General features: G+C 36.2%; 2 protein-coding genes and 1 long non-coding RNA gene across 4 annotated transcripts in view; all 3 read right to left on the minus strand.

The window, feature by feature from the left end:
- On the minus strand, nt 1–1,919 carry LOC145904515 (uncharacterized). Its single transcript, XR_014402723.1, has 4 exons — nt 1,863–1,919; nt 1,557–1,720; nt 1,220–1,394; nt 1–1,061 (listed from the first exon to the last, which is right to left on the minus strand). It is a non-coding gene; the product is annotated as an uncharacterized LOC145904515 (long non-coding RNA).
- On the minus strand, nt 1,910–25,636 carry LOC145904421 (contactin-3-like). Of its 2 annotated transcripts, XM_082992371.1 has the most exons (13): nt 25,554–25,636; nt 25,314–25,480; nt 7,383–7,661; nt 7,113–7,275; nt 6,797–6,921; nt 6,033–6,211; nt 5,874–5,970; nt 5,332–5,622; nt 3,788–3,858; nt 3,543–3,725; nt 3,238–3,346; nt 2,268–3,058; nt 1,910–2,016 (listed from the first exon to the last, which is right to left on the minus strand). In XM_082992371.1, the coding sequence occupies exons 1-12, from the start codon at nt 25,595–25,597 to the stop codon at nt 2,919–2,921; spliced, it is 1,848 nt and encodes a 615-aa protein (XP_082848497.1). In that variant the 5' UTR covers nt 25,598–25,636; the 3' UTR covers nt 1,910–2,016; nt 2,268–2,918. The 2 variants fall into 2 exon arrangements, with proteins under 2 accessions (XP_082848497.1, XP_082848498.1); XM_082992372.1 differs by lacking the exons at nt 25,314–25,480; nt 25,554–25,636 and adding an exon at nt 7,908–8,043.
- The window catches only part of LOC145904405 (contactin-4-like), an 18,449-nt gene continuing 11,881 nt past the window's right edge, over nt 21,234–27,801 (minus strand). The window contains exons 7-14 of the mRNA XM_082992370.1: nt 23,781–23,959; nt 23,623–23,719; nt 23,082–23,372; nt 22,942–23,012; nt 22,706–22,858; nt 22,537–22,639; nt 22,313–22,418; nt 21,234–22,164 (exon numbers count right to left, since the gene is read on the minus strand). Coding sequence (XP_082848496.1) covers nt 22,017–22,164; nt 22,313–22,418; nt 22,537–22,639; nt 22,706–22,858; nt 22,942–23,012; nt 23,082–23,372; nt 23,623–23,719; nt 23,781–23,959 — 1,148 coding nt within the window. The 3' untranslated portion in view covers nt 21,234–22,016. The remainder of the gene's footprint in view (nt 22,165–22,312; nt 22,419–22,536; nt 22,640–22,705; nt 22,859–22,941; nt 23,013–23,081; nt 23,373–23,622; nt 23,720–23,780; nt 23,960–27,801) is intronic.

Raw genomic sequence — 27,801 nt, forward strand, 5'->3', positions numbered from 1 at the left:
ACATTCAGATTTGTGCAAATTTTGACTTTCCACGAAATGTTGATGGTTGCATGACGTTTTGCACACGAAATAAATAAATTTTGCCAAAAAACGTTTAAATCAGTTGCTACTGATCATATATTTAGGTTTTGCCGCCGTTATAAAACTTAGTTGATTTTGAAGGGTGACAGGCAAAGTTGTTTCAAAAACTCCTTTGATTACGAGAAGCTAAAGAAATGAGACGAACAGCAAAACATAGCTTGACGGCCCCAGCTAAATATCGACTGCCTGATATTATTGATAGATGGGTTTCACAAGAACAAAGGGTAACGTTAAAGCGAGCATAAACACACAATTGCAACGAAATTAAAATTGTTTTTGTCCACACAACTGTTTTCACATTAAAAGAAATAAAAAACAATTAAAGCAGAATTAATGCGACACAGGGCACAGTTCAAAAAAAGTACAAGTAACGGCCAGGTACAACATTGCATAGTTAGGGAACTCTTGCATAGACAGTGTATTTTTTAGTAGCTTAGTCATGTGGTCCCAAAAACCAATTTTCTTACCGCGCATTGGATAAGTTTTGCCGCCTTTTTCATCTGAAGTTTCAACAAGTTTAAAACTCTCAATGCTTATTTTTGTTAGTGTAAATTAGTTTTGTTTCGGAATTAATTAGTTTTGATTTAGAATTTTGTGTATGTGTGTCAAGCTGCAAAAATTTTGATACATTTACAATGACATGAAACTCTAGATTTGAATTTATGTCGGACAAAACCTAATTGTACAATTGTATCATTACCCATTGTGTGTAATGAAGGTTGTTCCATTTGCAAAATTGTCATAGATTTTTTAATGTATTTTTTTTTAAATGCCAACCAAAGCCAACACAACATACGCTTTCATTGTTTGAATTTATGATGGTTATGCAGTTCGCACCCCAGCAATGCAATGTTGACCTGGCCGACCCATTCAATTTAATCAGTTTAACAAATTTTTCGTAATGCTCCACAAGCATAGGAACAGTAAACTTGTATTGATAGTAACAGCACTGGCACCACCTCCATAGTTAGAAGATATACCTGAAAATAAGAATGTTAAAAACATTAGTGGTAATATCATGTCATAATTATAAGCAGAATCCAAAACCCCATACAGGTTTATTATTGAAAACATACAATGGCTTTTAAAAGGCCATTTAACGTTAGATAACTTTTATTGACAATATTAGTTGTTATACTTCTTTGAGATGAAACTGGGAATGTCGTTGATGGGACTCCGTAGCCTCCTTCATTTCGCGCTCGGAACCATAGATAATAATCTGCTTTAGATGGGAGTTTAAATTGAACTTGTGGCACATCAGTGAAGTGGTCCTTTGCCTGGGCAACTGTTTCATTCAAGAGCCAATATTGAATCTACAAAAGTGAATTCGCATCAAGGCATCATTACAAAGTTGCAAAGAAATTACTCATAAAAGTAAAATTTGAAATAAATGTTGATATTTTTATTGTTTGCCATAAAAAAGTTTTGAAAACATAAAATACTCAAAATGTAGGTATAACGTCAGACATGCTTACAACATATCCAAGAATGTTGCTTTCCAGTGGGTTAGCTTGTACTGCATCCCATGATGCTGTGACATCTTGATCCTTAACTTTAATTTTAATGTTTTGTGGTGCGTTGGCCGGAGGTGGCCCAGCAGTGACAAAAAAATATGAAAAGTCACTCCATGGACCAAGGCCTACAGTACAACAACAGAATCTTAAAGCTTAACAGATTTGACTTCGTGGCGCTATGTCACATAATATAAAAATGTCATTTCAATGGTCAGTAATTTTAAACTTGATTTAAAAGTTTTGCTGTTTTTTTTTCAAATAAGTCACCTGCTTGATTATAACCAGCTGCCTTAAGCTTGTAGTTATATTTTGCCTTTAAGTTATTGATTACAATGCCTGGGGTCTCATCAGCAGTTGTGAAGTTTTGCTGCTGGCTTGGATTATTGCATGGATCATAATCAATCTGGCTGCAGATTGAAACCTAAAACACAGGTCTCTAAACTTTTTAAGATGCATTTGGTTCAATAATTCAGGTTGTTAAAAAACATTTTTTGTGTAATTGTTGTCTCTCTGTACATTACTTAAAGAACAAAATTAAAATGCTCACAATAAGTGTTCATGTACTGATGAAATTTAAAAGTACATGCTTCATTTATGTTTCAAATAATATTATTAAAAAACTGGCGCTGAAAGACACTTATATGATAAAATAAATTAAATCCAGTTTGTTACCTTGTAACCAATGGTATATCCGTTAACATTAGGCAGGTAATTCCACACGATTTCTGCGGAGTACGCCTAGTTATACAGGCGTTAATAAAACACAGTTGATGCCACGAAAACACAACATAACATATGATAAATATGACGTCGGATACAACGTCACGATGTGGGTAGTGTCATTTATCCCCCGAGTGGTGAGATGGGGAATATAACGCCACATTAAGGCTTTTCAAACGTTGTGATAAAAAATACAAAAGGGTTATAAGCATGTCGAATAAAACAACAAGAATATAATAAATTGGTTTGTGATCAATATTGGGGTAAATGTGAAGTGGGCGAATGTTACAAGGTAAACGTGGATTCGTGAGATGTTGGACCGCAACAATTCGCACTGGAAACTGATGTATAGCAACAACACAAATATATACACTGGTAAAAGTAATGTGTACAAACACATTTGGTAACAGTAAATTTAAAAAAAAATCAAAGTCAGATCAAAATAAGGACACATTTAACAAAGTTGGAACTGTACACAAAAATAACGGCTGTCTTGACAATGATTATGTACTGTGGGATACGAGATTATGATAAAATAGAAGCAAAAAATTGCAAATAATTAAAGCAGGTGTTAATCCTTCATAAGACAACCAGAGCATTGTACTATTTAGATGTGCAATTGGCAGCAATGTTGGCATGGTTCCATATAATGCTGCATAGACAAAAAAGCAATAGCATTGTGCTTGAGGTAATAGAATCAGCACCACCGCCTTCATGATCATCTCCAACCATGTAACCATCACCTGTCAAGAACTTTCATCATGCTCCAACATTTAAAACATCTCAGCTACTTATAAAAAAAACCTACACCTGTTTACCCAATTTACATCACCAGTAAATAAAAGCACGATGTCAAAAATATCAAAGCAAGAAAAACATTAAACTCTTTTGTCAAACTAAAAATATTATGAGGATATCTTACATAATCTTGAATCATAAACCACTGTTGAACGACCGATCGGACTTTTGCCATGAATATTCTCTGCTTGAAGTTGAATTTCATAAACAACTATTCCTTCCGACGCATTGACCTAACATAGATTGTAAAATTCACCCAATGACTTAAGTATAACCACAGAATATGGATGTGATAATTTCTCATTGGTTAACTGGAGCAAATAGGGTTGCAGCACACTGCGAATTGGTGGAAAATAATAAAGGCAACAATGCAAGTATATTAAACTTTTAGGTATTAAGTTGAATAAAACTTTGTAAATATTTCCATACTTCAAAGATAGTTTGAGTTGTTTTTGGATCAAGCTCCACTTTTTCAAACCAAGGTTTGTGTTTGGTTGCACTTTTATTTTCATTGGAAACCAATTGCCGAGACATTGTTTCTTCATAGAAATAATTTCTCTCCCTCAAAGAAATCAAATATGAAACAGAATCAGCAGCAAAGTTGTTTCGGTCCTGCGGATTTTTTATAAATTTTGAAACAATGCATCAGATATTCTAAAATATTGTCAACTAACCTTCCAAGTTACAACAAGTTGACCAGGTTTTCCACAACTTCCAGATATTTCTGTAGGTGCTAATACTGGAGCTGGAATATGACATTTTTGTTTACAAATTTTTTGATGAAAGTTATGGGAAAAGAATTAGTTTAAGGGTGCATATTAGTATTTCTAAGTGAAAAATGACCACCTTGTAGTCCTCTCTACCAATATTAGGAGGGCGCCACAAAGCAATTAGTGATGCATGGGGATTAATGTTACAGCTGAGTTTTAAATCAGGTAGCTACTAGGTGTTGTGGAAAATTGAACTAAAAAGGAAGTTGAAACTTGAGGTTATATTGGCAGAAAAAATAATCGTTTAAGGGCCCAGTTGTTTGTGTTTTTATGAAATATTCAACCCTCATCTACACATTCTGGTGAAAATTGGTCATAATTGACCCCCCCCGAGGCATTTGATCCCTCCCTGTTGAACATTGTTTGGGGTAAAAAGAAACAAAAAACTGCAATTGTATATTGCAGAAAAATGAATCATTTCAGTATCCCATCTATTGTGTTTTTATGTAAGGCCCATCTTTCCTCTGGTAAATTGTTGAATAATTTCCAAAACCCTCCCCCCAGGGCTGTTTATACCCCCCTGTAGGTCACAAGATCTTCCAGGGGGCTTAAGGACCTATATAGGTATTAAATTGGAGAAATCCTGTTTTCAAGGCCCTCAGCTGTAATGCATCTAGCGAATGTTCCGCTTGTTTCCCAATGATCGTTGATGGGTCTTGTGACTTACATAGGGACCTGAAATTCTACAAAGTTGAAAAAAAAAATTTTGCTTCTGGATGAGACTGTACAGAGCAAGGACTTGTTGGGCCTCCTGGAAGATCATATGACCAACAGGGGGGTATAACCAGCCCTTGGGGGAGGGCTTTGACATTTTTTCAGCAACTAAATTTGATGCCATTGCATAGAGAAGAGTTGGAACTTACAAAAAAATGCAAATGAGTGGGTAGTTGAACGATTCATTTTTCTGCAAAATCCAGTTCCATTTTTTGGACACTTAAACGATTCAATTTTCCGCAAATACAGCCTGATTTTTTTGCTCCATTTTCAACATAATTTTCAGCAGCACCCACCACCAAGTAACTACCGGATTAAAATAGCCCAAAACCCCAATAAAACTGCCCCAAACACCCTAAAATTCGCCATGACAACAGCACGCACATGTGCGCTCATTCAACCGTAAATTTAACTTAAATGCATCACTGCTTTGCTTGGTGATGCATGAATTTCTATTGTGACATATGTCTACATGGTGGGCATTTCCCAGCACCAAAACTTATTTTCATAGAAATACCAATATGCGTCCTTAACAAGTCCTTGCTGTGTACTGTCCCATACAGGTGCATACTTTTTTTAAACTTTGAAGAATACTAGGTCCCTATGTAAGTTACAAGACACAGCAAAGGTTATTGGAAAACAAGTATAAAAGTCGCAGGTTTATTATTGTAGAGGGCCTTGAAAACAGGATTTCCATGGTTTAATTGCCGAAGAGGTCCTTAAAGTTTGCTTACCCCCAGTAAGTGTCAAATCTCTTTCACTTTGATCACTGGCCTCACTTTTTCCCATCTTGTTCCATGCATAAACACGATATGAGTAATAATTATATGGAAGAAGGTTATCAACTGTGCATAATGTTGTGTTTGTAGAACAAGCTTGACTCCATTCTGTGTCATATTCTCCTTTCTTTTCAGCTTCATAACTAGTTATGGAGGCTCCATTTGATTTAGGTTCGTTCCATGTAACAAGTTGAGAGTTGGACGATGAATAAATCACCATCACATTGTTTGGTGCATCAGGTGGGGCTGGAACAACAATATGCCAACAGTTAACAAACTGTTTAGGAAACAAAGTAGGGAATTATTAGTAACGTTTTCACTGCAAAACAATTTTAGACAATATTATATCATTGGACACATGAGTTAATACTTCAGGTAGAAATACCTAGTTCTATTAAACAAACAACATATTTGTATAAACTTTATGGTTGCCAGGCCATTGTTATATCATTGTCACATTGATTTATTACCAATGTAAACATAAAAAAATTAATTACCAATGACATCCAAATATATTTGTTTACAATCAGTTGAAACTTCTGTAGTTGCACAACATTCATATTCCCCAATTTGTTGACTTCCTACATCGCGTAGCTGAAATAATGTATGATATCTGAATCAGCAAAAGTGACAAATTTGTTTCAAGTAAAACCTACCTCCAAAACTCCACCAGTAGCTTTGTAGTGAGAATCAATATTGCTGATTGTTTTGTTATTTTGTTTCCAACTCCATGAAACTTCCAATTTTGGGTCATGTTTTTCAAAACATTTAAGTTCAACTGCATCTCCAGCCTCAATAGAATCTTCAACTGTGTGTTGTGTGACTTGTGTTTGGTCTAAAAGTGAAAACAATTTGGGCATTTTATTGGTGTAAAACTTGGACTAGAAGCAAAATAAGAACACAAAAACCTCGATTTTGCATCACCGGATGAAGCGAGATTAACCTCGCAAAAGCTCATGTCAATAGAGGTAATTAACAGTCAGTTTATCCAAATAGTGCACCAGAAACTACTAAAGTTATGAACTCGAGACTGACATGATATATTGAATAATTTGAATATGTTTATAGTCCTTTGAAATAAGAGCAAAACTCTACTGCTACACCAATCACTGTAACCCGCATTCTACTTTTATTCATACTTTATGTTAAACTATTATGTGTAGGCGGTGTCACTCCCCATAAATAAATATAAGTGACACAAAGTCATGCACCAGTGATTTTGTCTTTCTTTTAGTGAACTTGTCTTGGCCGAGTGCATTAACCTTGTAGTCAATTGCTACTGTTTGTGGTGCTGTGAGGGGCTGTGTTGTTTAATTGTTCGAATACATTTAGATAACTTAACAGTTTAAATACTTCATCATATAATTACTATCTTGTAAAATGTGTGATTTTAATGGGTGTTGGTCATTTTAACACTTACTAAAAACATGAAGTCTTGTGCTGCATGATCGAAATCCAAAATGATTGGAGGTGACACAAGTATAATTTCCCTCATCCGATTTCACAACATTGGATATTTTTAAACGAGCATTGTCTATTGTGTATCTGAAGAAAGAAATGTGGTTAATGCATTATTTGTCAACAAAATAAAAATAACATGTCATTATATAGTTTTTAAAATAGCGAAATAATTTGTATTAGTATTTTAAAATGTCTGTCTTTATGTAGATGTCACCGATGTACATGAAATGAATTTATAATTGATAAAATACATTAATGCAGAAAAGTCAACTTACTTCTCAGTGTTATAAAGTTGTTCAAGTCCTTTCAACCATTCAATTTCAGGTAAGGGAAATCCCGTCACATAACAAACCATTGTGACATCATTATTGGTGGAAGCTTCAGTAATTTTATCCATAAGTGTATATTGATATCCATAGAGAAGGCATGGAAATTCCCCTGCAAGAACATAGTGAAAAAATGCAACCATATATCTGTACAATCACACACTATTACAGAAGAATATTTTTAACATGCATAAAGAGACACTATTATGCAAAACATACTTTTAATTGTAAGATGTGCACTTGAGAAAAGGTACCCAATAGAATTGTAAGCAACACACTGATACATTCCTTCATCTGTAACATTTACTGATTGTAATGTTAGTTCACTTCCCCCATCTACATTACTGATAACAATTTGATCTGTGTTGAAAAGTTCTTCTCCATCTTTCAGCCATGTATAAGAAGCTTGTGGTTGAGCAGATGCTGAACATCTCATAGTGTGAGTTGATGATATTTTAACATTTGATGAAGAAATCTGCTCCATCCATTGTGGTTTGACTGCATGTGGAAAAGGGCAAAATGTTTATAAATATAAAATGATAAGATAATTCTGTCCACGCCAAGCAATGTGCTGCACAATGGGGTAATGAAATATTACAGTGATAGTTCTGTTCATTTTACTGCCGTTTACAACAAAAATAATTTTAAACAAAATTAAAAACAGGGTTTTCTTATCTAAATCATTGCTTTTTGTAATTACTGAGCATGTATGTTAAAGGCAAGCTTATACTTCAAAACACATACACTGTAGTTGCAATTCTCCTGAAGCGTCCACTGTACGAAATTTATTTTTGGCTTCACATATATAAATTCCAGCCATGTCCTCTGTTATATTTTGTAGCAGGAGTTGTCCGGATTCTGTGATTTGGTGACCATCAGGTAACCTGGGGTCACCTAATTTTTTCCAACGAATGCGTGGAGTTGGGCTGAAATGCGAAGGTAATACTTGGAAATTAATCATGTTTCTTGCTACATTAACTAATGCATGGATTCATTTGTGGCTTACTTTCCCTTTGCCAAACATTGGATAAGTGCAGATCCTCCTTTAATTGCTGTTGTTATTTTTGAAGGTTTTATCAGAAAATCAACTGGTGATGGTTGGTTGCTTATTGCTGAAAGAAGGTCACACATTTACATCTTTGAAAATTAACTGTTGCCAAGCATTGTCTGTATAACATTCAACATTGCTTATTGCTAAAAGAAGGTCACATGTTTACTTCATAAAATTTTCTGTTGGCATAACAACTACGTGTAATTTTTCCATACAATCTGTGTTTTATTTAAATATGATAAAACGGGCAAAGAAATCTTTGGCAAACGCTTGTTTTTGAACTAAAAATAGAACTTACACAGGTAAGAAACTTTCAGGTGTATTGAATTTGATTTTTGTTGAAATTTCACCCCATCAACCATCCAACTCCCTCTCACAACACACTTATATAATCCAGTGTCTGCTTGTGTTGGTTTTACAAAATACAAACTCCCATCAAGTTGAGACACATAATGAGTTTTGTCATTTGCTACAACAGACTTGAATCCATCAGTATTTACGTTTTCCCAGTAGAACTCAACTTGATTATCTGAAATCCACACAAAAAAAACTAATGATGCAGACATTTAAATTCACCCATTCATCACGAGGACTTCAGTTGGATTTGTAAATAAAACAACCTTTTTCCAAATCAATTAACTTACCTGGTGCATAATCTGTTTTAGGACAAGAAACGAAATCACCAACTCTGGTGGCCATTGATAACTGTCTTGTATTTTCTTGGGGAAAAGGATCAATGTCTAAAAAATATAATTGTATTTTTACATTGAATGTGGCAAAAGTTATCAAGATTAAATCAAGAAAACTTACATCCGAATGTAAGGTTGCCATAGTTACTGACAACGATGCCGTCATCACTTGTGACGACACACTGGTAGCGTCCCTGATCACGTGGTTGTGGGTTTGAGATTGTTAGCTTCCTGCCCAAACGATGGAGTCGAGATCCACCTGTCAATCACAAATTCAGTCAACCAAAAATTTTAAGACTTGAAATTAGTTTTGGAGTTAAGTTTTGCTTGTTGAGTTCCGGAGAAAAAAATTTTTTTTTGCCCTTGGACAAACATGCAAGTTTGAATGTAACACAGGGTATATTGGCTCGATGAATGGAACTGGTGTGGAGGATTGAAGTTTCCTTTTCAAAGGCCCTTGTCTAGGTAAACGCGGTGGTTGTAATGCCAGGTTACAGCAAATGGTATATTTCAAAATATTGTTTGCGTGATTATGTCAGCCGAACTATGCCCTAATTTTGTATGTTTACTGCAAAAATTGAAATCAACCCAAGCTTTGTTAATAGCTTTACCTGATTTTGAACTCATTAATGTCCTTCTTACCAACAGTTCATTTTGTCATTGCAACGTTACTGGACATAGAATATTGCAGACAACAACGAATTGATGAGAAATATGCATGTGTGTCTTGTAAAGTGTCGACGTACAAATTGACATGTAAATTTATTTTTGACTTTATAGCTTCAGCTCAGTGCAACATTAATCAAATTATTGGATGTGGAAATTGTACAAAAGAAAGTAGTAAGGTTGTCTATAATTACACGGACGTAGTTAGCAAGGCGATTTAAAAAAAAAATGCTCTTTGTCACTATCTAGTGTTCAGAAAATCGTTACTAATATTCGGTAACAAATTTAGTTAAGTGATATTGGTATTTCTCCTCACAGCTGCCTAATTATGTTGGCTCTTTAGATATAAACTTTTTTAGTCATTTATGGTCACGACTTTGTGCAGCATCTAGTTTTCCTTGAGAAGTTGTAAAAAAAATTTTTTAATTTAAACAATGAGATTCTTTTCAACATTCTCTCTGATGAGCACTTATCATTGGTAACTGCAGTTTGATGATTTTGCCAACACCCAAGTGAACTACAGACACCCAGTGGGTCTATTCCTCATTGACCTCATTTTGTGCGCTGCACAATTTTTTATCTAAGTGAAGAAAAGGGTTTCGCAATGACCACCGAAAAACTTGAAAACCGGCCAAATTTATTATGGAATTCCGCATTTATCAAAGTTTTACCAAAAAACAAGTTGTTTCAGAAGAAGTCATACTAGTTTTTAGCAAGTATCAACTTTTTGGCAACTATCCATGAATTGAGATTCCTTGCTTTCATATTAGGGTCATACGAAAGTTAAACAAATACACCGAGATACAATGGAAAAGTTTAAAATAGTTTCGCAAACAGTGACGTAGATCGACGTGGATGTGCAGAACTTACAATTTGCGTCGATTATTCGTCAACAACCACGCACGACCCAAGTTGGAAGACCAGTGTTTTATTGTACGTAAATATGTTTAAAACACATTAGTTTGAGCTAAGTCTGTGTTAAATCGTAATTGTTAAACTACAGGGTTGTTATTTTGTTGCTGTTGTACCGTACGGCATCAAATGATCTTATTTAAGAATCACCATTAGGACGCGATAGGTGTGGTTTTTTGTTACCGTGTAACCTTCTCTAATGACGTCACATTGACGTAATTTTTGGCGAGTCGTCACAGTGTGTAACGATATTTTGGGTTCTGGAAAATTAACCCAAAAACTTAACTGCAGTTACAAATCCTCACTTTTCACTGAACAACTTACTTGTGTCCAAGGGTTTGTTGTCTTTCCTCCACGAATAAATCGGATTATTGAGGTTAGTTTTACACTTGAACGTAATATCAGCTGTAGAATGAAGTGGAACAACTTGATCTTGAGGTTCAACGTCGAAAACATTCCCTGCTGTCAAATAAAAAGACAAAACGTGGCATAATGATTTAAACAACCCTTGGAACACCTATACCGTGGCATTGTGATGTCATAAACAGAACAAAACCAATCCAAGTAACGTAGAGGTGGAAACTAAACATGTTCGTGTTCGGATTGCTTTTGGATGAGCCACAGGTGCCCTTAAGCCCCAGCACGGCGTCAACGTGGCAGTCCGGTCGCTGGAGTTCAACACCTTCTGTTACTTCAAACAAAAAAGAAATGTTTCTGTAATGTTAGCGAAAATTGTTGTAATTATTTGGAAGATTTTATTGAAACACAAATCGTAATCGGACCCCGGTCTGATTCCAAAATAATTTCTAAAGCGTTAACAAAGCTGTACAGGGAAATTACGACGCAAATTTACCAGCAAAATTACAATATAAAATAAGCTGGTGTCAACGCATTTATCTTTTAAAATAAAAAACGTGAAGTTTCCACCTGTGTCACGCACAAGTGGCGTTGGAAAAAGGTAGATTTCGGAATATATACATTGAATGTTGCAAATTTACCAGGGTGCGAATTCTTTTACGAAAATCCTGTCTTTTTTCAATACAACATAACCTAAAATATTGGTTTGTTTTTGTTACAAGTTCAAGATAATTCTTGCTTTTTTTGTAGATTTCATAAACCGCATTTACTTGAATGTAAACCGCACGTAAACGTTCTGTTAAATGCACTACAACAATGTTGTCGCTTAAAATTGTGAGTTACTCTAAACGCTGATAACCTTGAACGATGCAACTTCTGTTTACGTATCGGTATGTAGGACGGGTAAAAGTTGAATTTCAATGAAACACAGAGCAGCAGATAAAATATCGGTGTGTCATCAAATAATGCAAGGCGCCCCAACATAAACAGTATAATATAAAACTTTTGAGTCCCGACTTACAGACGTTATAGTTCCTACCTTTCTTTTTTGTGTCTGCAGTTTTTCTTTAAATGTTGCTTCAAATTCTCCGTCACCAACATCAAAATATTCTTCACGATTCTGGTTGACAGAATGCAGAGCATAATATTAAATGTAGCTGTGGTGGTCGAACTAACGTTGATTCCTGTTAAATATTGTCTTACGTCGACATTTGTATTCCAACGATTGTTCACAGCACAGGTATTTATATAAAGTAAGCGATCCAAACTAAGCTCTATTTCAACCACTATAAAAATTTCAATGATTTTGCCGTAATTTGACAAACTTACATACATATAAAAACCACCAACATTTTATTAAAACATCTTATGTATTTCAAAGCAGAACCAGCTTATCTACAGACATATATGTCGAGATATTTATTGCAGCTTTTATATTTTTCCTAACCAATAATTCCAGCACTTTAAGGTGTCTTCATGTTAGTCGCGCAAATTGTCTGGAATCCCCATGTTTTTGGAAGCAGATGTTTGAGGTTTTTTCACAAGGAGACGTCGCGCTTGTTTATTGAAATTCAGGGTGGTAATATTGGTTGGTTGAGAATGCCGACATATGGGCGGCAAACAAAACAAGAAACTTTCTATCGAACAAATTCAAACGAACCCTTGAGGTTGACAAAGTTTAAGACTTTGATGCGAATCAATTTATTTGACCTCTGCACTCAACTATGCACTCAACAGTGCACTCAACTATGCACTCAACAGTGCACGACAATAAGGTTTTTTCCACTAAAGACGCTTCCGTCCTACTCATTTTGCACAAAAAGGTTAGTTTTGTAAGTTGGTATCTCACCATTTAACCAACGCTACAGTGTTTGCAGTAGCGAGGTAAACGTCACCAGCTCATTAGCATACACGTTTGGGGTTTCAATGCACAGAGTTCGATCACAAGTCTGGTGTATTGCTTGTGTAGCGCAAAAGAATTTGCCCACTTGTTCTGTTTCATTTTCAAGTTGCACGCTTTGTTATATCACGTATTCTTTTACGCCACGTTCTTTTTCACCTTTTGATATTTCACCTTCCACCTGTTCATTTAAATGTTTTGTGTTGATTTATATTTTTATTTACGAAGTGTCTCGAACGCACTAGTCACCGCACGTTGATTTTATATCGCAGCGCTAGCTCCCTTCCTCTCACGTGACACGGTTGGGCCAATGACGGGGGAGACAAAAGATAAACCGGGCTAACACGAGACGCTAAGGGAAAAATCGCGACACAGACCGTTTTTGGCAGATTGTGATTCGTCTGTGGTATTCTTTTAGAGTTTTTATGAACAAGATCGAATTGAATTGTTTAACCGTTGTGCTGGAACAGGCTTGTGGTTGGCCGTTAATGCAGCGTCCTGAGTAGTGATGCACCGAAACAGCTATTTTTATATTCGGCCGAAACCGAATATTCGGCAAAAGTTGCCGAATTAATTCGGCCGAATAAACCGAAACTAATTTTGGCATATCATCTCTTTCAACGCAATAAATTTAAACAAAACATGTGCTGGATTGGATCTAATCTTATCGTACAGCCCTTTTTGGCGCTTAAAGAATAACCTCGTCTTGTTCCAACTGCTATAACTTGATTTTTATCCATTCTTTGAAAATAAACAAATGAAACGAACACATTCGTACAGTTCAAACAAGGATTCTAACATTTTCTAAACTTTGCGTATCAGCGTAACATGCAGTAAGAAAGTTTCGGTTTCGGCCGAATTTTGCAGAAATATTCGGCCGAAACCGAATAATTGCGAAAACCTTAGTTTCGGCCGAATAAATTCGGCAAACCGAACTTTCGGTGCATCCCTAGTCCTGAGGACCTTGGAAAGCGTTTATTTAAGAAGCGTAACACTTGCAACAATTTCGATCAAAATTGCAGTCATCGCAACATTTGATTCGCATGAGTGCCTATCGTATGTTGGCAACATTTAAGCACTCAAATCATTTCCACATTTAAAAACACGCATTTCAAAGTTTATATCATAAGTTGCATGTATACAATTTAAAATTCTAAAATATTGATATTTCGAGTCCCATCGATACAGCAATATTACTTTTGCCATAAAAAAACAACATCAATTCCACAAAACATTGACAGGTTGTAGCGTAAGGGTGCGTTTATTAGGAGATAAACAGCTCACTGCTGCCTTTTAATGGTTAAATTACTTATGTAGAACATTAACCTCTCCTACATGATTTTATAATTTCGCTTGAACACGGAGATATGACTTCCTGTGAGTCAGTGTTTCACCCAAACTCTTTTAACACGGAATACCGCACGGTTTTTAAAATCAGGAACACCAAAAAATTGCGGCTTTGAGTAATTATAATAATATTGGTAGCAAACCACATCGTTCGTTGGCTGTAAGACTGAACGCCCAAAAAAAAGATTTCTATGTTTCTAAATGCTGTGAATTACTTTGTGTTGATGGATCTATGACGATGGTCGTACGGATATAGACATCAGGCGCTCGGCGGTCTTAATCTTATTTAAATACATTATACTAATTTTTATAAAAAAGATTCATTGCTTTGAAAAATGTTTGCGTTTTCAAAGTTTCTTGGTCGGTTTCTGGTTCATGTCAAAGAAACTTTTCTCTCGATAATAAGAAACCAAGCCTGCATTTGACCAGGTGTTATAAGACCAGACCTAGTGGTGGGACAGAAGCCGATATTAAGAAAAATATTGTCTTGTCACATACTTCCGCTTAATATTTAACTACACAATAAATCAAAGTTTGCTTCACTGCACAGCGCCAATTTAGTTTGCGTAAGAGTTTGATTCGTTTATTTTATTTTAGATTTGCTCGATCAAATTTCGCGTCTGACAGACAAAATTTATGGGGCCATGTGTCAAAACTGTAGTTGTTTATGTTGTTGTTGTAAACTTCTCAATGCTCAAATGTTCCAGGAGTTTGGAACCCACAAATTACGTAACCAAAAATGTGAAAAAAACTGCAGTTACAGATCGTCATTTTTCATGACAAAACAATGAAAATAAGCGGTCCTGTTCGGTATATTTGATATTTAAACCGAAATCTTGGTTAGCCAGTAAATGTTTCCTTACATATTCATCTCAGTGTGTTAGTTCGTTCGCATTTTATAAAATAACAAAATCAAAGTTAAATGCGCTCACACACGACGAATGGAAAGGAGAATATTTGTCATCTGCTCGCTGAACGCCCAGACATCGGATCCGTGGTCACAACACAACATGGTGGGAACGAGTGTAAAAGTACAACGTCCATAAGAAGTTGGGAATGAGTATCAAATTATTACTTATAATGTCTACAATTGGCAAAGGCTCGTCCAGCAAATATTATTGACCAATTTTAAGCACTGAAATAGAGATATTTCAAAAAAATACAAATGGTTGCAAATGGGGAGTTAAAATGTTATGACAATAGGTAAGATGTCAACATAGCCGTCTCACCATAATGAATCCCCAACGCTCAAATGTTCCAGGAGTTTGGAACCCACAAATTACGTAACCAAAAATGTGAAAAAAACTGCAGTTACAGATCGTCATTTTTCACTGAACAACTTACTTGTATTCAATGGTTTGTTGTCTTTCCTCCACGAATAGATTGGATTGTTGAGGTTAGTTTTACACTTGAACGTAATATCAGCTGTAGAATGAAGTGGAACAACTTGATCTTGAGGTTCAACGTCAAAAACCTCCGCTGTCACCAAATAAACAAAACATTTGGTAAAAACTGCGCTACCAACCTGAGTAAATATTCAAATGTGTTGTCACTTCGCCGTGTCGGTTTATCGGAAACGTGTGCGTGCGAATAAAGGTGGAGTTTAATTGTGGGCTGTAAACTTTGTGGGGGAACTTCACTTACCTGTTCCCAGAAGTTGTAAAACACTTTGCTAATGTTCGAGACTCTGAAATAAACAGAGCGATGATTAAACTAACTTGCCGAAGCATGCGGGATTCACACCAGCCGGATTTTCTCGCTTGAAGGGGCTGGCGGTGGAGTTAAATCTGATTTAACTTTTCCGTCAGCCGCGATGAACCGAAGCTTGTTTTCGTCGGGTATTTGACTTGTTAGGATTAATTTTAGGTGGTTTTAGGTAATTCTATTTGTACATGGAGTGTTTGGTGACAAAATATCAAAAATTAATTAATGTATTATTATTGTTGACAATGGCGCAAATTATTTTGCGGTAATTAATTTTTGGACAAATTAATTTTTTTTAAAATCGTTTCTTCCACGAAATATTGTAGATCAGTGCTACTAACATGGTCATTTGCTGTCCTAACAGTAAAAGCGAAACAAATAATACATATGTCGTAAATAAACGCTCCGTACATGAATATTATCAGATTACTAAGTTAATTGTCGTATAATAAAACTAATCAAAATTTCCTATCAACGTTTTTGCGACACAAAGACGCTCTAAATACTGAAATGATTTGCCGCGTTAGCGCCAACCGCACTGCAGGTTTGAATCCCCTTGCCGCTTCCAAAAGCGCGGTAAAAATCCGCGACCGCTACGCATCGCCAGCCACAACCGTCAACCGCGTCTAGTGTACTCAGTAACAATTATTATTGAAACACAAAGTTTAATGTTTAAGTTGCCCTGTGACTGACAACAATAACATTATGAGGTCAGTTGGCAAGACAAAACCAGTGCTGTTGTAACAAAGTTATATATCGACGCCTCCATCTTTCCGCACCGCGAACCGCGTCTGGTGTGAATTCCGCTTCCTACTTCAATGACCCCCAATAAACTTTTGCGTCGGATTTTATACAAGTAGATTTTTGTCCAATTATCGTCATTTGCCCAACAAAGACTTGGTAAAAACGACACGACTGAACAAACTTTGACACTTCTGACACAATTAAACGCATGCGGGGCCCCGGTTACATTTATATTGATCCCAGTTTAGCGCTGACCCATTTCAAGTCACTTACATAGAGCTTCACACTTCATTGAATTGTCAAAGTTGCATCACAATCACAATAATAAAATACAAAAGTTTGAAAACCGACAAAACCATGAGGGAGAATCACCGTCCGTCGTGGGATCTCAGTATTTCTGACGCATGGGGGTGTACTGAAAGATGCCAAGTTCGTCTTTACCCTAAAGAACATCAGAACCCCTGCTCTAACTTCTGCTCAAACCTCTGTCTGATCGTTCATAGAACGAAGCTGCCCCCCTCTGTGGCCAAACTTCCGTCATAACTTTTTGTTTCGCACATGAACTAGACTTTTACAAACTGTTCTGGGACCTGATCGGGGCCGACCTCACATCAGCTCTTAATTTTTCTTTTCTTAACGCTTATACCCCTCCTAATTTTACAGCAGGCCACATTACTCTTATTTTCAAAAAATCTGACCCTTCTTTATTATCAAACTATCGGCCCATATCCCTTCTTAATTTAGATTATAGAATTTTGACTAAAACACTTAATTTACGTATTCCCCCTTTTATTTCACAGTTAATTTCCCCTGATCAGTTTGCCCAACCTGGTTTTACTTCTTCTCATGCAACTACTCTCCTCCGCGACCTTCATGATTCAGCTAAAATTCGTAATTCAGACTCCTTTTTTATCTCTCTTGACTTTCGAAAAGCTTTCGATTCCATCTCTCATGACTGGCTCCTTTTGCAATTAAAACTAAAACGCTTTCCCCCGCTTTTTACTGATTTTTTATCTTCACTCTATTCTTCATCCTCATCACAAGCCCTCCTCAACGGGTTTGCCACAACGGGTTTCCCGATCAGGAGAGGTGTCAGGCAAGGTGACCCCCTTAGCCTGACCCTCTTCCTGATTGCTGTCGACCCGCTTCTTGCTGCCCTTCAAAACCACCCTTCAATTAGATCTATTCCCGCACCATGCCGCAACGTTCCCAAAGCGGTCGCCTACGCGGACGATGTCACCCTAGCGGTGACCGGCCGCGACTCCCTCTTACTTGCCCTCGACCTCGTCACAAATTTTTCCAGTATATCAGGCTTAACCGTTGATCCCACCAAAACTCAGGCGATCGCCACCATCAATCCCCCTCATAATTATACCCAATACAGTATAACTTGGAACAGTAAGGCCATAAGCCCATTAAACATACCAAACGGACACCCCAGCTCAATCACCGCGGCATGGCGCAAAGCCATTTTCTCTTTACGTACCAGTGTCTCCTCTATAAGCGACCCCTTTCTGACCTATAATTCAAAAAGCATCCTCACTAAAACATTACTCCTTCCCCATATTTCTTATCTAGCTAAATCGTACCCTCTCCCCGAAGGACAGCGGGAAGCGGTAGACAGCATTGTGGCAGGCTTCGTTGGGGGTCACCACAATCCTACCCTTCCCATCCAAACCCTGGCGGCGTCGCATGACCTTGGCGGGTATGGCGTCGCCAACATACCACTTTACTCAAATCTATTTTTTCTCTTTCCTGTTAAAAACTACTATAAACATAGAATTTTGGATACCCCCACAACCCCTGCTCTTTCTTTTGTTGAGTTTAATATTGGTTTACCCCTCTCTAAGTTTTTTAATTTACGTATCAGAAATAATTTACCATACGCTACGACCCCTTCTCCTTTTACAAATATCTTTTAGATCTTACTTTTAAGTTTGCTCCCACTGAATCTGAGTTACTTTCTCCTTAGTTAAAACCTCTTTATTTACGTTTAACAAATCCAGAATCAACCCCTTTTCAGTTGACAGATTGGTCTTTATTTTTTATTTTTTATTTATTTTTTTTATTTTTTAGACATTTAATTTTCGTATTACTTATAATTTGCTACCCCTTAAGTCGACATATACCCCCTTTCTTTTAGACAATGATTGCTTTTGTACCTTTTGTTCTAACAAATACGAAACTAACAAACATTTATTTTTTGAATGCACCCAAATTCAACCACTTCGTTCTTTAGTTATTTCAGTTCTCAGAGCACTTATGCCACAAAACCCTTATTATTTCGATAATCCTACTTATTTACATTTTCCCCAACTCCTTAACAATAATACACCCGAGCACCGAGCACTCATCATTATTTTAAACACCACCCTTACCCACACAATATGGAAACCCGAAATAAAGTTAAAAAGAACCCCAATGATGCTAAAAATATCCCAAGAAAGCTGACCCAATCCTTCCGCCAATCGCTAAACTTTAAACATCGGTTACTACGGACAAGGCCAGATCCCCTCCTGGAGGTGGTACTTGCCAAAGCCGTAGATTTTTTAAAATAAATAAATGGACCCCACAGAGTGTACCTCTTTCTTAGCGCTTTCTTCCCCTCCTCATTAAAACCTGTAATCCTCCCCTTTTATACAATGTTCACTTCCATATATAGCGTAATTCTCACACTTTTATTCCGCGTTCTCTTCCTGTAAATATTTGTAAATACCTGTTCTATCCTTTTTTCGCGCTAGTTTCCGTTGTTGACTTGTTTTTTCGTTGGGCGCCTTTTAAGTGCCCGAATATATAAAAAAAATAATAAAAAAAAAGCAACCCAACACTCATTATAACTGTTCACAAACACAAACCTACATCAGGTTTCAACCACGATGAATAAAATCAGCAACCAATCATGCATTAAAAAAAGTCAAACTTGTAATAAATATAGAAATAATCTGAAGTCATGCCAGTTTGTTGCACTTACAAGATTTCAGTATTATTGGAATGTTTGTGGAAGTGATGTCACCATTTTACTATACAGTTTTTGGTTTTGCAGAAAATAACCTGAAGTCAAGACCACTTGTTTATAAAACCTGCTCTGCCACCTAGCGACAGATTTCATTCGTAGTCAATTTCTGAAAAAATCACTTTCTGCAGAGCAACTCACCGAGACATATAATAAACAAATAAACATTATGTGGCTGCAGTGAACCATGCAACATTTAAAGTGATTAAGTCCTGATTCGCATGAGTGGTTATCGTGTGCCATTTCAGCCATGTAAAGAAAAACATAGAATTTGCAAATATTTAAATAAAAAATAATTTAAAGACGAAAAAAATATAAACGCATTTCGGCTTAGCAACAACATATGCATCCGTGCTCATTAAACCATGAAATTCCCATCCATGCATGACTGGTTGCCTTGTTACGTTTGTGGTATAAGATGGGGATTTCCCACAGGCGGAATTTATTCAAATACAGATATGTGGAGTAAAGGTTACCAACTGCTGGTAAACAACTTCCACGTGTTCAAGACCTAGTAACCGACATATGTGACTATCATACAATACAGTATTTCCTATTCGCTGGAGGTTTGTCTGGATTGAGTGTGAGAGTGTGTTGCCACAAAAGCACGCAACAAGTTGATGTGTAATGCCGGATATTACGCGCATTGTTATTTATCATCCACTGTTATGGATGTGGACAGTTTCAAGAAAGAGCAGTTTGGCAATGGTCCAACTCTTTCTCCAGAACTTGGGTTTTATCGGAGGAAACTTCGTGTCCAAGTGTCACCGAAAGCTTGGACAACGCGGACATGCTGGAGTCTTTCGATGTGACGTATGGGCGATGGTGTTTTAATGACGTCACCAACGCCTTCCCAGCTTCACTGTTTGTCATGGAAACGATTGACCGAACCCTAATGTTTATTTACAACCTAACCACGCTTACCCTTGTGTAGTGTTTTTAGCTGATGTTTAAAACTGATGAAGTTTACGACAATCCAACCACGCTATAAGACAATGATCCCTAATATATATTCCTGCACCTTCTTTGAAACACAAACTTTTGCATTGAAACATTTAATTATTATATTTACACCAAAATATGCAAGTATCGGGTTTATGTAGGTAAACCGAATAAACCAACAAATAAGCCAAAGCGTAAAAAAGCTTCTGTGTAAATACTTTTGCAAAAATTGTTCAGATAAGACACAACTATAATGAATAGGAACGGGCATTAGACAGCGATTTTGACATAAACAAAATTACCCTGCATTATTTTGTTTTGCGAAAAGGCAGCGATAACAACAAAGCAGGCAATATTAACTTCAATCCTTTTCACATGAGCAGTTTACGTGGCAACCGACAGAAGTAGAATTAGAATTAGAAATACCAAAACACCAGACTGCAACACAGGCAGTCAAGAGAAGAGGAAACAATTTACGCTGTCACATGAACTAGCATTTAACAATTCACATGGGAAACAAGATTTACTTTATAATTTAGCTTGGTCATTATAAGATCGTTGCAAATTCCTGCCCGCCGAGTATTAGACGGACATAATATAAGTGCTCGGCGAAGTCTGGTTCAAGAAAAAGCAATTGAAGACGCGAAAAAGACGCACGTAAGTTTCTGGGAAATTGACCGGAAAACAATAACACAATAATACGCATAAGGAAATACAAACACAGAAATGAACAAATCAAAAAGTTGAATTAACATGGGTTCAAGTAGCATAAAAATGTTAATAAAATTGTTAAACTGTCCGTAACAGTCAAATAAGACAAAGCGAAACATTTAGAACAAACATTAGACAGCGATGTTGACATAAACAAAATTACCCTGATTTTTTTTCGTTTTGCGATAAGGCAGTAATAACAACAACGATAAAGTTAAACTTAGTTCAGTTTTCTAAACAACATAATCTTTCATCACACATCGTATGATGTAGCCTACGGATGTGAGATATGCAGTCCTGGTCATTCCCACATTCAATTATTATTATCACCATTGAAAATAGAAATACAGTAAACACTCAGTTATTTTTGCACACACAGTGGTAGTAACGATTGTGTAGATGCTGGTCTTAGCTGTTGACCTTATTTGGGCATCTGCATACAACACAAAGGCGCGACATAATGACGTATTATACACATTATGCGTGATGGCAAGGGACTGTTTTTTTTAATAAATAACAGACCCTTGACTACTAGAAGTTTTCAGTGGTAATTGAATGCCCACCAACCTCCCTACACGTACAACAGAGGGGGGATGAACAAAAGCGAACCGACAAGTTTACCGGGATATTTGGATTTAGACTAAAACAAAATGATTTGCACCTAAATTACGCACACCCACATGATATTATTGTAGTCAATCTTGGTTCAGATATCAGTGCTGGAATAAGTGGGATTTTGTACAAAAGGTTGATGTTCAGGGTTTAGATTGTTGTTGGTTGAACAACAACAACGGCGATATTGTGTGGGTTTTTTCTATTACTTTAAATGACAAGTTTCTTCAAATTTGCATGGTAAAACTTGAGCACCTTCGCAGCTTTTTTTGGTTATTGAACCAGACGTACTTTTAAGCGGCACGGAATCATCTAAGTGTTCGTGCTGTTGGCGTTCACGACTTTCCTTAAATCTAAACATACACACGTCAAGTAACAACAACTGGAATTGTTAAAACTACATTTGTCCAGACATTTGTGGCTGTTTAAGTTTAAAACCTAAATCTTGGCCATAGTTTGGGATTTTTTGTTTCACAGGAGGTGGCATAGTCCAAGTTTTACCTTGACTTGAGCTTCTTGGCCTCCATCGCCAACATCACAACTACACCTGCCACAATACTTAGTACTATGATAGTGATAGTCGTGGCAGAAAAATTCCCATTGCTACCTGTAAGTAGAGTGACACCAAGTTTATATATTTTTGTGGAATATGCAGGCACATTGTCTTAAACAATAAAGACATTTGCAAATCAAGGTTTGTATGGAAGAAACGTACATAAACATACCTTCTATGTGAACAATCACTGGTTTACTATATGGTCCTTTACCAGCTAAGTTTGCAACTCTCATTTTCACCCAATAATATGTGTCGATATTTGAAACATTGACCTTTAAATGAAAGCAAGGTCAGTTATTGAAGTGAATCAAACTTCATAAATTAATTTAGTTATGGACCTTAAAGACAAACAGTGTCGCTTTAGGATCATTTTCAACTTTTTTTACCCACGAACTTCCACTAGGTGGCACTACAGTATCATCACCTTCCCCTTTTTGCAAAAATATTTCATAGCTGGCAGTTTTTGCTCCATAATATTTCTTTGAAAAAACCTGTTGACACAAAATATTAAATATCAGTGCATCATTGTTGAAATGTTTACATGGAATCTGGAAAAGGGGAAACACCTACACACCTCCCAAGTAACAATCAGCTCACTTGAGATGTTGACATTAACTGATATCACTGTTGGTTCCAACACTGGAGCTAAAACATAACATTATACTTAATTACTAAAAAATTCGTTTCAGCATGAACATTTAAAATAACAATTACCCCCAGTAAGTGTCAAATCTCTTTCACTTTGATCACTGGCCTCACTTTTTCCAACCTTGTTCCATGCATAAACACGATATGAGTAATAATTATATGGAAGTAAGTTTTCAACTGAGCATAATGTTGTGTTTGTAGAACAAGCTTGACTCCATTCTGTGTCATATTCTCCTTTCTTTTCAGCTTCATAACTAGTTATGGAGGCTCCATTTGATTTAGGTTCATTCCATGTAACAAGTTGAGAGTTGGACGATGAATAAATTATCTTCACATTGTTTGGTGCATCAGGTGGGGCTGGAATAAGAGTATGCCCACAGTCAACAAATTGTTTGGGAAACAAAGTAGGGAATTATTAGTAACGTTTTTACTACAAACAATTTTTGACAATATTATATTAGTGGACACATGAGTTTTATACAACTGTAGAAATACCTGGTTCTATTAAACAAACAACATATTTGTATAAACTTTATGGTTGCCAGGCCATTGTTATACCATTGTCACATTAATTTATTACCAATGTAAAGATAAAAAAATTAATTACCAAAAACATCCAAATATATTTGTTTACAATCAGTTGAAACTTCTGTAGCTGCACAACATTCATATTCCCCAATTTGATCACTTCCAACATCGCGTAGCTGGAACAAATAAAAACATTAGAAGCAGCGAAAGCCACGAAATCATTTATGTAAAACCTACTTCCAAAACTCCACCAGTAGCTTTGTAATGAGAATCAATATTGCTGATTATTTTGTTATTTTGTTTCCAGCTCCATGAAACTTCCAACTTTGTGTCATGTTTTTCAAAACATTCAAGTTCAACTGCATCCCCAGCCTCAATAGAATCTTCAACTGACCGCGCTGAGACTTTTGTTTGGTCTAAAAGTGAAAACAATTTGGGCACTTTATTGGTGTAAAACTTGAACTAGGAGCAAAATAAGAAACAAAAATCTCGATTTTGCATCACCAGATGGAGCGTGATTAACCTCGCAAAAGCTAAGGTCAATAGAGATATTTAACAGTCAGTCTATCAAAACAGTGCGTCAGAAACTACTAAAGTTATGAACCTGAGACTGACGCCATATTGAATAATTTGAGTACGGTTCTAATACATTTAACTAACTTAACAGTTTAAATTCTTCATCATATAATAACTATCTAGTAAAATATGTGATGTTACTGGGTGTTGGTCATTTAAACACTTACTGAAAACATGAAGTCTTGTGCTACATGATCGAAATCCAAGATGATTTGTGACAACACATGTATATTTCCCCTCATCCGATTTCACAACATTGAATATTTTTAATCGAGCATTGTCTACTGTGTATCTGAAAATGTGGTTTATGCATTATTTGTTAACAAAATAATATGTCATTATACAGTTTTAAAATAGCGAAATAATTTGTATTAGTATTTTAAAATGTCTGTCTTTATGTAGATGTCACTGATGTACATGAAACGAAATTATAATTGTTAAAATAAATTAATGCAGAAAAGTCAACTTACTTCTCAGTGTTATAAAGTTGCTCAAGTCCTCTTAACCATTGAATTTCAGGTAAGGGAAATCCTGTTACGTTGCAAACCATTGTGACATCACTATTGGTGGAAGCTTTTGTGATTTTATCCATTAGTGTAAGAAAAGATGGAATTTTCCCTCCAAAAACGTAGTGAAAAAATACAACCATATTTCAATACAATCACACACTATTACAGGAGAATATTTTTAACATGCACAAAGAGACACTATTATGGAAAACATACTTTTAATTGTAAGATGTGCACTTGAGAAAAGGTACCCAATAGAATTGTGAGCAATACACTGATACATTCCTTCATCTGTAACATTTACTGATTGTAATGTTAGTTCACTTCCCCCATCTACATTACTGATAACAATGTGATCTGTGTTGAAAAGTTCTTCTCCATCTTTCAGCCATGTATAAGAAGCTTGTGGTTGAGCAGATGCTGAACATCTCATAGTGTGAGTTGATGATATTTTAAAATTTATTGAAAAAATCTTTTCCATCCATTGTGGTTTGACTGCCGATGAAAAAGGGCAATAAGTTGATGAAAAATGATTACAATAATTCTGTTTATTTTCCTCCCATTTACAACACCATTACAACATAATTGAATTTCATAGAAATTCATATCAGAGAATATTTGTCTGCAAATCATTGTCTTTTATAATTACTGAGCATGTATGTTTAAGGCAAGCTAAAGCACTTACATTGTAGCTGCAATTCTCCTGCCACCTCCACTGTACCAAATTTATTGCTAGCTTCACATATATAAGTTCCAGCCATGTCTTCTGTTATATTTTGTAGCAAGAGTTGGTGACCTTTAGGAAATTTTGAGTCTGAAGCATTCTTTTTCCAATGAATTTGTGGAATTGGGCTGGAAGTGTTCAAAACATTTTTGATAATTTTAACCCTACTTAGCTAACAAGTTAGACAATTTATGGATCCACCTTCCAGTTGCAAAACATTCTATGAGCGCATCCCCATCCTTCATTGCTTTGGTGACCTTTTGTGGTTGCAACAAAATACGGAGTCTTTTAGAGTTTTCTTTTACCCAATAAAAACACATGCTTGATTGGTTACACAAAATTTGGGAAGCAAATTATACTCACGGCTTTGCTGAACTATAACCTCGATTAGACTTGATTTTTGTTCATATTGTACTCCATTCACATTTGCTCTGATACCACATGAATAAAATCCATTGTCCTCTACAGATGGATTGGAAAAGTACAAACTACCATCCAACTGGGATATGTAATGGGTTCGGTCGTTTGATACAAAATTCTGTCCCGAATTATCATCAGTATTTGCTTTCTCCCAGAAGAAATCAACTTGATTATCTAAAAATCAATACAGGAAAACTTCGTGACGCAGACATTTAAATCCACCCATACATCACCAGATTCCAGTTTTAATTTGTGAATAAAACAACCTTTTCCCAAATCAGTCAACTTACTTGGTGCATATCTTGTTTTAGGACAAGAAATGGAATCTCCAACCCCGGTGGCCATAGATAACTGTCTTGTATTTTCTTGGGGAAATGGGTAGATGTCTAAAAAGAAATAATTGTGCTTTATATTGAATGTGGCGAAAGTTATCAAGACTAAATCAAGAAAACTCACATCCGAATATAAGGTTACCATAGTTACTGACAACGATGCCGTCATCACTTGTGACGACACACTGGTAACTTCCATGATCACGTGGTAGTACTAGTAGGTTCGAGATTGTTAACTTCCCGCCCAAATTATGGAATCGAGACCCACCTGTCAATCACAAATTCAGTCAACCAAACATTGAGGCGGGCTTGTATAAAAATACTTGCTGAGTTGTTGAGAGAAAAAAGTAAAATTTTTTTGCCAAAACATTGAAAGTATGTAATGCACATTGTTAAGTGATATTTGTATTTCTTCTTTCAGCTAACTAACTATGTTGTCTACATCCAAGTAAACTACAGACACCCAATGTGTCCATTTTCGTTTCGCCAGACAGGTCCGACGTGATTGTGCAGAATTTACAATTGCGTCGATTATTCGTCAACAAACTGCGCACGACCCAAGTTGGGGTCCAGTGTTTTACGTAAATATGTTCGAGAAGTTTGAAACCTACAAATTACGTCACCAAAAAGGTTAAAAATAACACAAAAAATTTTCAACGTGACGTCACAGGCCGAGGTTATACGATAATAGACAGACGTCACAGTGTGTTGAGGTTTCCCCAATATCTGGATCATTAACCCAAAAATTTTTCTCGAGTTACAAATCCTCATTTTTCACTGAACAACTTACTTGTATCCAATGTTTTGTTGTCTTTCCTCCACGAATAAATCGGATTATTGAGGTTAGTTTTACACTTGAACGTAATATCAGCTGTAGAATCAAGTGGAACAACTTGGTCTTGAGGTTCAACATCGAAAATATCCGCTGTCAAATAAACAGTAAAATTTGTTTAATTTCTCAACCAGTCTGCGCTAAACTAAAAAAATAATTTCTGTAACATACCATGGCATTGTGATGTCATAAGCAGAACAAAACCAATCCATGTAACATAGTTGTGGTAACTAAACATGCTCGGGTTCGGATTGCTTTTGGATGGGCCACAGGTGCCCTTAAGCCCCAGTACGGCGTCAACGTGGCAGTCCGGTCGCTGGGGTTCAACACCTTCTATTACTTTAAACTTAAACATAAAAAGTATGAATAAATGTTTCTGTAATGTTCACAAATCGTAATCGAACCCGGTCTGATTCCAGAATAATTTCTAAAGCGTTAACAAACCTGTACAGGGAAATTACGTCACAAATTTACCAGGGTGCGAATTCTTTTACGAAAATCCTGACTTTTTTCAACACAACATGACTTACAGGAAAAACATGACGTGAAATATGTGTGAGTTGATTATGTTACAAGTTCTTATCAACAAGATAATTCTAGTTTTTTTTATTCACCCACAGCACGGGTATTTATATGTAGTAAGTGATGCTCAAAACCAATCTCTGATTCGGCCACTGTCAAAATTAATTTTCCACAATTTGACAAACTGTATAAAAACCACCTTCTCATGTATTTGAATCCACACTTACTGCCAGCTTATCTACAGACATATATGTTAAGGTTGTTGAAATGTAGATTTCATACTTTTCCTAACAAATAATTCCAGCGCACTTTAAGGTGTCTAAATGTTAGTCGCGTAAAATTG

Source organism: Ascidia mentula, chromosome 1 (assembly GCF_947561715.1).
Source record: "Ascidia mentula chromosome 1, kaAscMent1.1, whole genome shotgun sequence".
Lineage (NCBI taxonomy): Eukaryota > Metazoa > Chordata > Ascidiacea > Phlebobranchia > Ascidiidae > Ascidia > Ascidia mentula.